We start from the raw sequence: 15,876 nt of genomic DNA on the forward strand, positions 1-15,876 counted from the left end.
CTTTTTGTTTTTTAAACCTTCAATAGTGTATTTGTGTTTGTATTTATGGGTGTATGTGTGTGCAATATTCATTTGCATCCACATCACAAACTGGTGTCTGACATTGCACTGTGTAATTAATATGAGGCTGATAATAGCGTAGCACAGCCTGTAGCCTACTGTATATCACATGATGTCATGGTCAGACACAGCCATGTTAAAAACAGCATGTTAGTCATATCTAAGTCTGAGTTTTGTATGTGCGCAGCAGGCGTCTGACTTCCCAGCAGCCTCCCAGATTCTTCTGGCTGTTTGGGACGTCCAGAGGGGAGGGGGTTGGGGGGATTACATACAGCATGAGGGAGGAAAGTTTAACAGTTCACCGGTCAGCTGTCACTGGGGAGGGCCTTCCTGTTGGATTCCATTTGAGTGCTATGTCTGCCACAAATAGATATTCTAGTACCTTCCATAAATGTGTTGGGGGTGTGAGCTATGGGGGCTTGAGTCAGAAAGGAGGGCTCTGTTGACAGGGGTGGTGTCAGTGTGTATAAAAGCCCTCAGCTGAGAGGCAGACAGCACGTTAGGAAAACATTGTCGGAGAGGCCAGAGGGCTCTTACAGCAACACTACTCTTCCGCCTAAAAAAACAGCAGCCATGACAGAGAGACGTATTCCTTTCACCCTGATGCGCACCCCGAGCTGGGACCCATTCCGTGACTGGCACCAGAGCCGTATCTTCGACCAGGCGTTCGGCATGCCGGCCCTGCCTGAGGACTTTGCCACATTCCCCAGCACCCACTGGCCGGGGTACGTGCGGCCCACTATGATGGCTCCGGACATGAGCCTCATGATGCCCCACGCCCCTATGATGTACCCCAATGCCATGATGCCCCAGCAGGCTCGTGCCCTGTCCCGCCAGATGAGCAGTGGCATATCAGAGATCAAGCAGACCCAAGACAACTGGAAGGTGTCCCTGGATGTCAACCATTTCTCACCTGAGGAGCTGGTGGTGAAGACCAAGGATGGTGTGGTGGAAATCACTGGTGAGCCCTCATTTCTCCTTCACTGATCCCCTGTTTGTACTGCATTGTTACCTATTGCATGCTGATTTAAGTATTTTCATAACCTCACAGCCTAAAAACATTAAATGTATTAAGACAATCCACTGTCAGGAAGAGCCAGTCTAATAGTAAAGTGATAGAACCTAAAGATGTGCTTACATACAGGACAGATACATTGACAGGAACTTAACATAATATGTGTACTTAGGTTTGTGTCTTTCCTGAAAAACAGAAACTGCTGTACTACCAAACAAGAAGACACACTAAAAAGGCAGGAAATCTTCTTGCTGGGTCAAACACAAGGCAGATGCATTGCTGCAGAGTTACATAATATCTTGAAACAATATAATAAGTTCCAGCACACCGAAGGGCGGATGCAGTTGGATGCACGCCTGCTAGATGCAAAACAATACACAAATCAACATGTGGGAGTCGACTTAACAGCAGCCCAGAGATTAACATAGTGCCAAAACAGTTTCTTGTGCGCCTATGCTTGTGAAAAACCAAAGCAAAATAACCTGAAGGAAGTGTGGAATGGATCATATAATAGCTTAGCTCTTTGAAGCCATGAGCTCCTTTTTTCTCCCAGTTAGTCTCAGCCTCTCTGTCTGTCGTTTCACAAAGCATCATGCTTTTAGAGTGAGGAATTTGAGTAAGGGATTTAGCCGTGACTCACCCAGTATGTCTGCTACTTTAAAAGGACTGCTGGATCTTTTCCAAATCGGGGTCTGACCAGTATCTCACTGCTGAGAGACTGGGCATAGTCAGAAACACTAAACAAAGCTTAAACAAAGCTCAGGATTCAGTCCAAGTGGAATTTGCCACCTCATTATCATTTGTCACAAGCAAACAAAGATGATATGTTTAAAGGTGATATAACCCACTTTAGTGAAGAGCTTTGTATATAAATCAACCTGCTACAGCCCTCTCTTTATTTGTCATGCATACTCACAAATAATGACCCTTAATGCAGTTGTTGAAAAAGTTTGTGCTTACCCCAGCCGGACACACACTCATGCTGACAGTCTCGTCCTGTTGAAATGCGGACAGCTCCCCTGAGGAACAGAACCTTTATCAGCCCGTTGTCATAACAAACATATTACTGCATAGAGCCAGAATGAAAGCCAGTGTTACAACATCACAGCCAGGCATCTGGGTGCCTCTGAGAGACTGACAGGTGATAAAGACTGGTGATATGGCTGTGGTTACATTGGTAGAAGATGTGCAAGATAAAAATAGCACCACAAAAGCCTCTGTAAACACAAAACACTGTCACTGAACAGTATCCAATTCCATTTGTATCACTGCTAGACATACAGTATAGTACTAGAGGTAAAAAGTATGAAGCTAGAGCCAGGAGCTGGTTAGCTTAGCTTAGCATAAAGACTGGAAACAGGGGCAAACAGCTAGCCAGGCTCTGTCCAAAGTTAACAAAATCTACCTACCAGCACTTCTACATGTCATTTTTATACTTCAGCTTTTATATGGATTAAGTGAGATATAATGTGTTCATTGGTGAGCTTTAGAGGTGCTGGTAGACAGATCTTGTTACCTTCACTAGTCTTTGTGCTAAGCTAAGCTAACCATCTGCTGCCCATGGCTTAAAGCAAGCAAGAAAACCCAAGGGCATTTCCCAAGGTGTTGAACTGTTGCTTAAAGTATCTACATTTTGGTTTTGTATCTGACATACAGTATATAATACCTATGTAGACTAGTAGATCAAATACAGGACAAACATATATTAGCAAGAAAAGGCTTTCATTTAAGAATACCAACTTGTAGCTGGTATTGTGTGTGACAGCTCAATTGAATGGCCTTCTGGGACACTTAATTGAGCTGAGCCATAATTACTATATATTGGATATTGGTTACACCTGTGCATTACTTGCTTTGACAAAACAAAATGTCTGCCTTGAAAAAGACCTGCTGAACATGACAAACTACTGAATCTAGTTTAGTTTGATTGTTAAAAATGCAATCAAGCTTCATTATTAAGTGAGTTATGATGGTTATGATAACAGTTTTAAGGTATTATTTTCGTTAAGTATGTTTATGCAATCCTAAAAATGGAGCGTACCAATATGGAATTGTCAGGGATAAGAGGTATAAAATTATTAACATGTACTCACAGCTATACAACACCATGCAACTATTCCCTCCACTAATGCTGTATTCATGTGCTCGATCAGCTTCTGCAACCCATGTCACTTCTATTTCTATATACATGTAATATGCATTTTAAAAATACATACTGTACAAGAGTTTTCTTTTAGAATTGGTGCATCATAATACATTGTTTTTGTTATAATTCAGATTGAATGCATCTTTTCTGTGTCCATAGGCAAGCATGAGGAGAGGAAGGACGAGCACGGATTTGTGTCCAGAACCTTTACCAGGAAATACACGTAAGTAAATCAGTGTTTTAAAATGCATTCATTATCAAAGAATAAGCCTGTGTAATTGAATTTTATTAGTTTTTTGATCACTTTTAACAAGAATGTTGTCCAGTTAATGAAAGGAGGCCATACAATATGTTAACAACTCACTTCAAAACTTTCCAAATTCAAGACTAAAAATCAGTTGGTTTTGGTGGTTTGATGATGGCTTTGCAATGAACTTTCATGGAGGAAATGCATTTCTCAGGCTTGCTCCAGATTCCTATGATTCTCTTATCATGGCTTTGCTGACGTGAGTCTCTTTAGTTTTGGGTTGTACCGGCCTGTAGAGGGCTGGCTGCTGCTGATAGCTGAATTTCATGCTCTGAAAAGCAGCAGCAGCAGCAGCCGCCTCCACCACCTAGCGTTCAGCCCTCCTCTGTCTGAGTTTTTAGCTTAATAGGGCTCTGCTGCCATCCAGGGGCCAAAGCACACACTGAGAATACAAACTGGGATTTCCTATCAAGGGTTGTTTGGGCATTGACATTTCACTCCGTCTTTGTTTAAATAGTGGCAGTGATACTTTTTTCATCAAGATTGGTGCTTTTTTAAATTCACTTCAGTGGTTTGTTAAATTTGTAACGGTGTTGTATTGCTCCCCTACAGCCTCCCCCCTAACACTAACGTTGAGAAGGTGACCTCATCCCTGTCTCCTGAGGGTTTGCTGACCGTGGAGGCTCCTTTGATCAGACAGGCCATCGAGTCTTCCGAGACCACAATACCTGTCACCATGGACAACAAAAGTGGCGTGGTGAAGAAGTAGAAAGAAAAGCAGCACACTGTCTCCCACACACACACACACACAAACACTTTATTTTGACAACTGCTTCTAGAAAGGTGAGGCAGCAGTTTATTTCCTCCTCAGATGTAAGAGCTCTACCTAAAGCAGACTCACAAGCGAGGGGTTGCCCTTGCTCTTCTCTCTCTTCTGGTAATGAGCCAACCCCAGCTGAGTGCACTGTGTAAACACATCTGCACCAGTGCCATATGCCTGCTCTTTCTGTGGTAATTACACTCTTCATCTGAATGTAGGAAATCTCAGCTTAGCCCCACTCACAGTCTTCTCTCTCTCCCTCACTTACACACACACCTTCCTCATTTCTGCTGAGCAAATTCCCTTTCAGGCCTCTCCAGACACACTAAAGACAACAGCAAAGCGGACTGTAATAGCAGTGATCTTGTAAATTAAGGAGCTAAGGTCCCAGGAGAGCATACACACCACCACCCTACTGTAAGTGCAGAACAATGTCTGTGGTCTCCTAGGACTGGAAATAGACTGGTTTCATCTGCAGTTGCCTTTGGAAACAAACTATTCAGTCACGCAAACAGAGAATAAAGAACAAACAATACTGACTGACTGTCTTTTTCTCCCTCTCTTTTTTAAGTTACAAACTCTGCTGTATATTTGCATGATGGTGATGTGCTGGTGGTCTTCCTCTTCACGGAGGTAGCATACTGAAGCAGCTACTGTGAGCTGTGAAAGGTCTGGCAACAGAAAGATAGAAATGCAAAGCTTTTTAATGTTGCGGTACCTTATGCTAAATTATTCATCTGATGGTCATCCATGCAAAAGAGAACAAGTGAAATATGTCAGCACCCATGAGTGAAAATTAATGTTTATAATTTTTACATTGATCCCTACACACTGCCAGACTACACCAGGTTTTATTAAAATTGTAACTATAGTCTCTAAAACATTATGTTTGGTTTAAACATTTGGTCCTTTAGTTACACTGCCCCCTTTTGGCCAATCAGTGTAATTCTGAAGGAGTACAATCAGTTTGCATCCAGTGACCTTCAGCAGACAGGACCCTTTCAGTGTAGGTGAGATGTGAAACTGATGGGGGGGGTATGTACTTTATGAAGTGGAGTAAAACTGGTAAATGGTTGTTTCACTAACAAAGACCACGCATTTTGAACGGTATAAAAAGTAGTTTTATTTGGATTGTCGAGAGGGTTGAGGATTGGATGAGGATAGTGTATGGTGGGCTGGATGGGGGTCGAGGAGAGGGATGAAGGGGGTTGATGGCATGGGGATGACAAAGGACCAAATGGAATCACAAAGAGGCTGGAGCGTCCAGGAACCCGGGGGTCGAGACTCAGGGTGGGGGACATGTCTCGATGAGCTTTCTGCTTCGTCATCCCCCAAAGTTAACTTCATTGGACTAAGTGAGAACGGGCTCTTTAAATGTAGCTGAGGTAGGTATGGAATCTTGGGAAGACTAGCAGTCGAGAATTTTATTTATTTAATTTTAACAGGTGGTCTGGGATTTCTTATTTGGAGGCAGTTGAAGCGGCTCCAGTGCGGAAGAATTGGCCAGAGTACGGTTAGGAATGTGGACTGACTTTGTCGATGTGGGGAGACAGGTTGCCTGTGCAGAGAGTTTGGTAGTGGGTCAGGATAGGAACAGGAGGAAATGGAGTGGGTCCAGTAGAGGGAGCACCGTGGCTCGGTGCGACTGTGGCTGAGGTAACAGCAGGACCAGTAGTGGCTATGGGAAGAAAGAGAAGGAAAGAGCTGAAGGAAGGGAAGAAGAAAGGATGCCGGGATGAGGGGATGTATGTGCAGGGGTTGATTATACAGCCTGCGGACATAGGGATGAGACGAAAACGAAAACAAATACAAAACGGAGGGGGCTAGGAAGGAGGGAGCTCTGTGGCTTCCTTACGTATCAACTAATGATGAGGAAAACCAGGCTCCCTGAAGCAATGAATCGATATGAAGTGATTGCAATGAAAATTGTTCACTGGAGGGAGCTATAGTAGCTGTGGCAGGTGAAAGCAAAAAGGGGTGCTGTAAACAAATAATATCAATGAAGGAGAGCCAGGATGATTCATAAAGGACGGATCGAGGGAGGGATGAAGGGATGAGGGTCGAAGGGTGAGGGATGAAGAGATGAGGGTCGAGGAGTGAAGGATGAAGGGATGAGGGTTGAGGGTCGAAGGATCGAGGGAAGGATGAAGGGATGAGGGTTGAGGGATGAAGTGATGAGGGTCGAGGGATGAAGGTCGAGGGGTGAGGGTGAAAGGATGAGGGTTGAGGGGCAAGGGATGAAGGAATGAGGGTCGAGGGATGAAGGGATGAGGGTCAAGGGGTGAGGGATGAAGGGATGCGTGTGAAGTGGTAAGATGTGCAGCTCACAGACGCAGGGATGAAACAAAAACATGAGGCAATTAAGACATAGGGAGCAGGCACGTGGGGAAATATGATCTGGCCCTAGCTAGGGCTGAAGCAGTCTGTTGCCGCGACGTAGTGGCGGCAAGACGGAATCACTGGTGTGCCAGTAAAGGGGGCGCTGGGTAGGGAACCCGCCAGCGAGTGGTTGGCTGGAGCGGTGGTGGAACTGGAGGCTGTGCAGAACTGGAAAGCCTGGCTTTGTAGGCCGTGGAGGGGCGAAGTGGTGGAGGCCAGAGTGTTAATGACGGCTGGAGTGAGGGGATAGGTGACGGGGGATGCTGAAGACACAGAAAAAACATTTGGGTGTTGGGGAAGGGAGGGGAACAGGGATAGAACAGTAGGAAATTGAGAGGGTCCATCAGAGGGCGCACCGTGGCTCAGTCTAACAGTTGCTGTGGTAACCGCAGGACCAGAGGTGGTTGAGGGAAGAAACATAAAAGAAGGAGCTGCTGGAGCAGGTGGAGCCGAAAGCGTAGAGGTAGCTGTAGCTGAAGGAAGGGAAGAGGAAAGGATGAGGGGATGTATGTGCGGGGGTTGGTTGTGCAGGACACAGGGATGAGAGAAAACACAAAAAACACGAGACAAATCAGACAGGGAGGGAGCAGGCACAGGGGGAGATACGGCCTAGCCCTGCGAGGGGGCTGAAGCAGTTAGCTGCGTCGTAACGTAACCAACGTGCGGCGTAGGGGTGGCGCTGGGCGGAGAATCCGGAAATGAGCGGCCGTCCAGAGCGGTGGTGGAGCATGGATGTAAAAAGAGAACTGGATACAGGAAGAGCGCCAGGCTTTGAAGCAAATTTGACTTAGCGGCCAAACCTTGTAATTACAACGTCACGTGATGCACACTGGCCCAAAAAGACTTTTTCCCCATAGACTTACATTGTGAAAGAGATGTCTGTAAATCAGTGGATACATTTTTCTGAGCGTCACAACCCCCGCGAAATGACTTGTCTCACTATCAGAATTAAATCCATTCGGTCCGATCACATTTCAAAAGTCTCAAAGAGCTGCACGATTGAATTGTTTCATCCCCATTCAAGTTAGCCGGAGGGCTAAACCGGAAGTAGCCAACTCGGCCAGCAAAAGTCACTGGTGTGCATGCTCTATGGGCCGCACAATGCGGAAGATCCGGGCCCTGCCTCCGACGCTTTATCCAGTTCTCTTTATACATCCATGTGGTGGAGGTGTGGAGGCAGGGAAGCAGGAAGAACCTGGCTTTGTTGTCGATTCGGCAAAACGGGATTTGTATCTGGAGTTCAGCCTGGCCTTCAGCCGGGGCTGAAGAAGTCTGGGCTCTGTTGTTGTAGGCGGCGTTGTGACGTCATCGGTGTGCGGCGGCCCGGCGGCGGACAATGAACCCAGAGGAGCGGGAGAATTTGAGCTGCCAGTGAGAGAGTTGATGGAAGTAGAGTCTGCATAGAGTTGGAAAGTTTGTCTTTATCATCGTTTCGTAGGAGTGGAACGACCGTCTCCTTGAGAGCTCGCCGGAGGTGAGCAAACATCCGGTTGAAGATGTTAATCGCCTGGAGCCACGTCTGAGTGGGCCATTGTGTGGATGCGTGTGGAGCATCTGGATCCCAAGTGATCAGAAGCGTGGCGTCTGGAGGAGAAGGGTTCCATGTGGATGTGGTGGTGAAGGAGATATCACGTTGGTACTGCTGGATCTAGTTGTGGGCGGTATGTTGCCGAGGAACGTGGATCACGGAGCACGGGCGGGAGGTAAGTGTTTGCGATGCAAGCGTGTCGTAGGTCGCATGAGAACTGAGACGAACGGGAGAGAAAGGGGTCAGACACGCTTCTAAAGTTATGCATGGATGATTGAATTAGTGAGGCACAGGTGTTTGAATTTAGTGAGAGAGAGGGGCGTGGTATTGTTCCTGAACCTTTTTTATAATAATAACTCCATTATATGAGATAGGTGTCATATGTACAGCGAAAAAGAGCGATTTCGGCCCTGTATCTACACTGTAATGTGTCATAAAACAATTACATAATTCCATCATACAGAATGTCTCTGATAAATTATTCATGCCCAGATAGATACATAATTAATGGAGATTTGCTCTCTACTTTTGAATGAACAAGGTCATTTAAAACAATTGCACCAAGCATGGATATAGTCTGCTGGAGCCAGAAACTGTGAGTGTATGATACTGGAGGTACAACCAATTATTATTTTATTATTGAATAAAATCTATGTATAGTTTTTAGCCTCACTAGCAGCTGGGGATGGCAAGGTCTGTCAGTTGGTCCACCACTTTGGTCCAGACTAAAATATCTCAACAACTACTGGATGGATTGCCATGAAATTTTGTACAGATATTCACGGTCCTCAGAGGATAGATCAAACTAACTTTGGTGAACCTCTGACTTTTCAGTTAGTGCCACCATGAGGCTGATAATTGTGTTTTTAAGTGAAATGTCTCAACAACCATTGTCTGGATAGCCATGAAATTTGGTACAAAATTGTAATACCTGCATACCCAATGACATTCATCAGCCTCAGTTGTACTTTGTGTTTAGTGCTAATTAACAACTGAACACAAACACTTGCTGTGACTGAGTCTCACATAGCTTCTAGCATAGATGTAGACTCCTAGTCTTGTTCATAATTTTTATTTATTTTTTTTTTTTCATAGTTTCACACTGAGGTATGGCTACCCCTCTACACGAACTTTGGTTTTTATCACTTTCATGATGCATTAAGAGTTACATAATTCAAAATGCCTTAAGCAATGATTCAGTTCTTAAATCTCCTTTCATTAGATATTTATGTGCCAATCTGAGAAGTTGAAATTCTAAAGCAATGTCCCTGGTTTAAAGGTAATTATGTTATCAAAGGAGAGACACTTTCATCAAGACCAGTAAGAATTGTGTCTTTTCAACAACACCACACAACACATAGATTGAGAGATTTTCATAACATCCTGCACATTTTCTGAAGGTTAGAATGTGTATTATGACACATTCAAGTAGAGAAACACACATGCTCAGGATATAAGTGAGGGAACTAGGCTAGGGGAAGCAATTGAAAATGACATCACAGCTTTACATTAACAACCCATGTGAGCTGAGGGCACTGCTGCAATCAATATGCTGTACAGCTGCATGTTTGAAGCTAATACCACATGAAATTTTGTTAATGTTCTCCAGTTAATCATCAGTTACTGCAGGATGAAATGAAAGATGTAGCAGCACAACTGGTGACGTACTCAGTGGCTGGTTGTTTTCATCACTTCTTTTTCTTCCTCTCCGTCAACTTCTAGTCATTCATGTTGCGTGCCTGCCCACTAATGCACATACTAACTCTACTCCTGACTCCGAAGCTGCAGGGGAAATCTATTTATAGAGCACTCTGCTATGCACTGAGCCTCCAGCATGTTGTATAGTTTCACAGGGTAGATAGCGGACATGAACTTGTGCTTTTTTTTTCTCCTACGGTTCTAGACCTGTAATGACTAATAGGCTGCTAATCTGTTATCATTAGCCTGATGTCAGCCATTTCTACATCATTTGACGGTTTAATATGCACAATAAAATACATAGTGTGCGTGAGATAGTTCTAAACATCTGCCAAAACAGATATCTTATCTGCTGAACAGCACATGCATTTATACTGTATGTATGCAGTGTCATATGTACTCTGCTACACAGTGAGATTAGCAGAGGCTCTGTTAGAAAAGCCTTTCATGGAGGCCCAGCAGACACTGACTTATGCCAAAGAATCAGTCTCTAAACCACTTAGCATTTCCACTTTTCCTCTTCCACGAGTCACCATTTCCTTCCAGTTTAATGCAGATCTAAATTATTTATGCCAATCCCCATCAATCCAGGAGCTATCCAGTCCTTAAACCAAGGAAGTGCCTCGTGTGAAGCCCTGTTAGCTACAAGCCTGCAGATAGGATTCCTCTCAGATCTCTTCGTCCTCTCTGCACTCAGGCCATCAGACTGAAGAGGTCTGGCTTTTCCAAAGACCTTGTCAGGTGATCTTGAGGTGTAGCTGGCACAGATTTTTTTTTTAAGAGGAAATGTAACTAATGTGAATCTCATGGGGGAAATGGAAAGAAATCAAACAAATTAAACATTTTTTTTAACAGGCCTTGTTGACAACAGACGTTTTGACTTGTCATAGCAGGAAAAGCACAAGTGTTACTAATGACATAATGATGGCTCTGTTCTATTTAAGTGTCCCAGTAAGCCATGACAGTGTGACAGTGAGTCAGCATGCACAATATCAGGACCCTGAAACTGAAGCAGCTACAGTACATGGCCATCATTCATTTTATTTTGTGCTTTTCCTACTATGACATGTCAGAATGTAGCTGTGAAAACAGCCTGCAGTTAATTTCTCATTTTAGGACAAAACTTTACTGTTGATATATAGTAACATCAAATGGTCATGGTTGACAGTGACATATTCAAGATTTTCACAATTTATGTTATTTGCATTTTTTATCTTCTGGGATTGCACCAAGACTCCAACTGCTCTGTTTCCATTGTGATTTATTAGACTGAAATCATATTCCACCATCTGTGAATTAAAATAAAGATAAAGCCTGCCTTGTGTTTGTGTTACATACACAAACCCTCACTGTGAAACATTGTTGTCACTGCTCAAAGGGTTTGACAGTGATGGTGACAATCGGTGGTGATGGTAACTTGCACCAAGACAAACCTACTTTGGCACAAAACACCGTGTTTATTGATAAGATCTGCTGAAACAATGTTACTACAGTAGAAATACTGTACATGTATGGATCAAAGGACAATACTGATAAAGTAAAACAATAATAACAGCTGGGTGGGGTTCATGACAATAAACCTAAATAATAATAAACGAGATTAGTAGATTCACTATGGCACAAACACAGCACAAACCAATTATTGACAAGCTTTTCACCAAATATCAGATGATCATTTTAAACAGAGCTGATTAGTGGTCATTTTATCCCAGCTTCATGCACTTTGTTACAGAATACAGAATTAAAAATGCATGTACACCAAACTTGTACATCCTTCATTCAGAATTTCTCAGCAAATCAATGAGTTAAACTTGGTCACATGGTGAGTGTGAGGGACAGGAAGGCTCCAACTACTGTTGTGGAGTTTAATTACACACTGCTTGAATTCAGGCCACTACAACAAACTTAATGGGTACTAACCAGAGTCATCCCTCCACCATATACTATCTGATAGATAGACTGCAGGCCAGGTTGAAGTTAAAATTTTACCCCCTACAAAAGCATTTATTTACATATGCAAACAAACCTGCAATAAATCTTACTCTTAATCTTACTTTGCCAATTGTTCCAAACCTGGTAACCATCTCTAAAGCTAACTCTAATTGGGCCAATGCACACTCAAGCAATGTTGAAATATGTTTCTTAATCACAAAGGATGAACTGTAGATGTACAGAAGGTCTTGCATCTTCAGTGAGGGTGCAGGCTGGAGACCTCTGTGTAGCACACTGATGAGAGCAGGTGGTGGGCTTTTTTCCGCTTAGCAACAGATCAGGATTGGCTGTTGACAACACCTTAGACCAGGGCTCATCCAATCACAGGGCCAGAGCGTTGATTGCCTTTCAACCAATTTGCACTCACCAGCTGTTTTCAATAATTAGTTCTCCATCTCTGATTAATGGTGTTAATTAGATAAATTGTTGCTCTTGATTGACATCAGTTTCCAGTGTTTCAGTCATTCTTGCTTGATTAGACTGATTCATTGTGCTCAAAGATAAGTTTGCTTGGTTATTTCATTTGACTTACCTGCATGGAAATGTATATATTTGATGAGAAATTCTTACATGTAAGATCAGTATAATTGTTGACACCTGTTCTTGGCCCAGTTTGGCTCTCAACATGTCATTGTTTTATGAACCATGCAAAAGATGGATGGATTCACTCGAGACTTTAATACATTCCTCAGATGACAGCTATTTATTTCAACTCATTACCAATAGCATAGTAATCAAGGCCTTGAATATATGAGGAATCTGTCTCATTAATTCTCAGAGATCATCTGCAATATGTAGCAAGTTCTTTAATGGTGCCACATTTCTGCCGTCTAGACGTAGCCGAGTCTCATCTTTATCAGGGATGGTCAGTCGATTTGTCCACCACACTGGCCCAGACTGAAATATCTCAACAATTATTGGATGGAGTGCTGTGAAATTTTGTACAGACATACACATTCAAACTTATTTACTCACTTATCCAGTGAAAATATTTCAACATCTACTTGGCAAACAATTTTATATAGATATTCATGGATTCCATTCATGTACCATAATAATTTGGGGATCCCCTGACTTTTCCTCTTCCTCTTCTATGAGGTTGACATTTGTGGTTTTGAGTGAAATATCTTGACAACTATTGCATGAATTGTCATGACATTGGGTGTGCATTCATGTCTTCATCAGGATTGTAATAACTTTGGTGATACTGACTTTTCATTTAGCGCCATCATCAGGTCAAAATTTCAACTTGTCCAATAACTAATGACATCCCATCAGCTCCAGCTGTACTTTGTGTTTAGTGTTAATTAGCAAATGTTAGCATGCTAACCCATTTAACTAAGATGTTGAACATGGTAAACATTATACCTGCTAAACATGTTAGCTGAGGTTAGCTGTGCCTAAGTACAGCCTCGCAGAGCTGCTAACATGGCTGTAAAATCTTTTACTGTTTTATTAGAGACACAAACTGAACATTACTTCAATCATGTTCTCCACGGATGAACAGTTGCATAAGATTTAAAAAAAAAAAAAAAAAAAAAAACAAGGTCTCTTTTCTCTGTGTAGAATAAATCATGATTTGGAGTGGGAGTGAAAGACATCAAATAATTTGTGGGATATTGATGAATCAATGCTATTTTGCACTCAGGAGAATACGGTGAGCATCATCTGTGGATTACCCTGTATTCTTTGCATTCTTCACTTCTTGCAATGAATTAGGAATTTAAGTAAATTAATAATGATACATACTTTGTGAGGGATTTTATTCAATTTTCATTGTCTGTCTTGAATCCAGTCACACACTGACCAACATAAGAGATATCAGGACAGGAGTTACTAGATTTTGAAAACATCTGTAAGCAAAAATGCAAAATGGAGGAAAACAATTGAGGTTTATCACAAACACACTGATTTCTGTATTATCAGGTTAGTGCAGCAGCCTCCTCCATCTGAACAGGTCACAGTTCATGTTCCTGTCAAAGAACAAAATCTGATAACTGGATGAGGTAAGTATTTAATAAGCTTTTGAAGAGAGACCCTCATGAGTCTTAGACACATCAAGAGGAAATAGAAATATTTTTAAAATGAATTATAGTGTCTTCATGGACAAAAATTTAATAAAGAGGCTTAAAATAGAATACTTTTCAGGATGTAAGATCTATTTTGGGATCTATACCAAGCAGGTAGCTCCAGGTTTGAAAAGTGAAGCCAATGCAGAGGTGATTTAAACCTTCATTCTCTCTAATGGCCAGCAGGGGGTGACTCCACTGGCTCCAAAAAGAAGTCAGATTGTATGGAAGTCTATGAGAAAATGACTCTACTTCTCACTTGATTTGTTACCTCAGTAAGCACTTTCCCAATGAGTTTATGGTTTCAATCATTAGTATCAAGTCTTCTTCAATGTATCATGATGATCATTTTTCAAATTATGGTCCCATTTAGAGTAAAATAGATGATAAAGCAGGGTATGCTTCAGGGCGTGGCTACGTTGTGATTGACAAGTTGCTATCACGGCAACAAGTAAGTGTATAAGCGCAGCTGCTGCTACTTAACTCTGTGTTTCAGTTCATGAAAGTTAATTGTAACATTTTGGTCACCTAAAAGAAGTCTTGTTCAGCGGTTGGTTGTACTAAAAGACCCTCTAAGGAGTCAGATGCTCAGTTTTTTTGGTAAGTATGTTTTGTTTGAATGGTTTTAAGCATGTTTTTTGCTAGCAAAAATTAGCATTAGCATTATCAGAGTTAACCATAGACTGTAAATGCACTGTGCTAACCATGCTAACAGCTAGCGTTAGGTTAGGGTCAGCGCCACCCTCTCAAAAAGACACTTCCCGCTGTAAAGAAATTACTCAGATGAAAACATGCTGCGCCTGCTCTATGGGCTGCATGCGCTCATTGAGCTTCCGGTTAACTTCCGGTTTAGCTCTCTGGCTAACTTGAATGGGGATAAAACGATTTAATCATTTTATTAAATTTTATTAATGTGATTGGGCCGAATGGATCCAACGCTGATAGTAAAACGAGTCATGGGAAAGTCTTTTTCTGGGCCAGTGTGCGTCACGTGACGTTGTAACTACACGGTTTCGCCGCCATGTCAAATTTGCTTCAAAGCCGTATCCAGTTCTCTTTATAGATCCATGGCGCCACTGCTCAGCCTTGCGTGGTATCACAGCGAAAAATTACCCCTGCGGCCTAAAAAAAAATCCCCATAGACCACCTTTGTAAAAGAGTCATGAAAAATTACGAACTTTTGATCCATGGATGTTTTATATCTGTAAAACTTTCCTTGAGCTGAGACAGGCGATTTAAAAATCTGTGACCACAATGTAAAGTCTATGGGCTGAGTGTGACCTTGCGGGCGGGGCTAGCGGGAAAAACAACACTGCGCAAATTCAGTGGGCCGCATACCTCTGGAAGCAAACCCGGAAGCTAGAAACTCTCTTGGCGCATGCGCCAGTTGAGCAATTTTTATTGGACTGAATAGGCACCATTTTCAGTCCCGTATCCAGCTCTTATAATACATTCATGGAGTCCACAAATCAATGAGTGACGTTATGGTGGCTACGTCCATTATTTTTTTTATAGTCTATGATCTGTACCTGTGTATTTTCCTCTTTTGCTAGTCTTTGTAGCAGATAGATAGTTAACCACTTAATGGTCTTATCTACTGTCTTGTACAGCATGCTTTGAATTCTGATTTTTTTAATGAAAAACTTGTTGTACTTAATGTCCTTGAGCCATCTCTCGCACTCCGTTGAAATATGTTAGACCCCATGGTGCACTGCAGTAACACAATTTTGTAAGGATAGTTCTAAATGCATGTATAAATATCTAAATGGTGCATTATTTTAGAACCGAGTTGACAACCAAGTGTCCTCACTGAAACATGAAATGCTTCACCTGTGGTGTACTGACTGAATAGTGGTTGTGTGTTTTTCACGCAGTTGAATTAAGTCAGCTACAGATATCCTTTACTGCACTACAAAACATTC

At 42.4% G+C, this 15,876-nt stretch overlaps 1 protein-coding gene across 1 annotated transcript; it reads left to right on the forward strand.

The window, feature by feature from the left end:
- The first annotated feature begins 535 nt into the window (after window positions 1–535).
- hspb1 (heat shock protein, alpha-crystallin-related, 1) lies at window positions 536–4,832 on the forward strand. The gene is made up of 3 exons (XM_067607490.1): window positions 536–1,021; window positions 3,381–3,444; window positions 4,081–4,832. Exons 1-3 carry the CDS (start codon window positions 634–636, stop codon window positions 4,235–4,237), a joined length of 609 nt encoding a protein of 202 aa, XP_067463591.1. The 5' UTR covers window positions 536–633; the 3' UTR covers window positions 4,238–4,832.
- Window positions 4,833–15,876: the final 11,044 nt, after the last annotated feature.

Source organism: Thunnus thynnus, chromosome 13 (genome assembly GCF_963924715.1).
Source record: "Thunnus thynnus chromosome 13, fThuThy2.1, whole genome shotgun sequence".
Classification (NCBI taxonomy): Eukaryota; Metazoa; Chordata; class Actinopteri; order Scombriformes; family Scombridae; genus Thunnus; species Thunnus thynnus.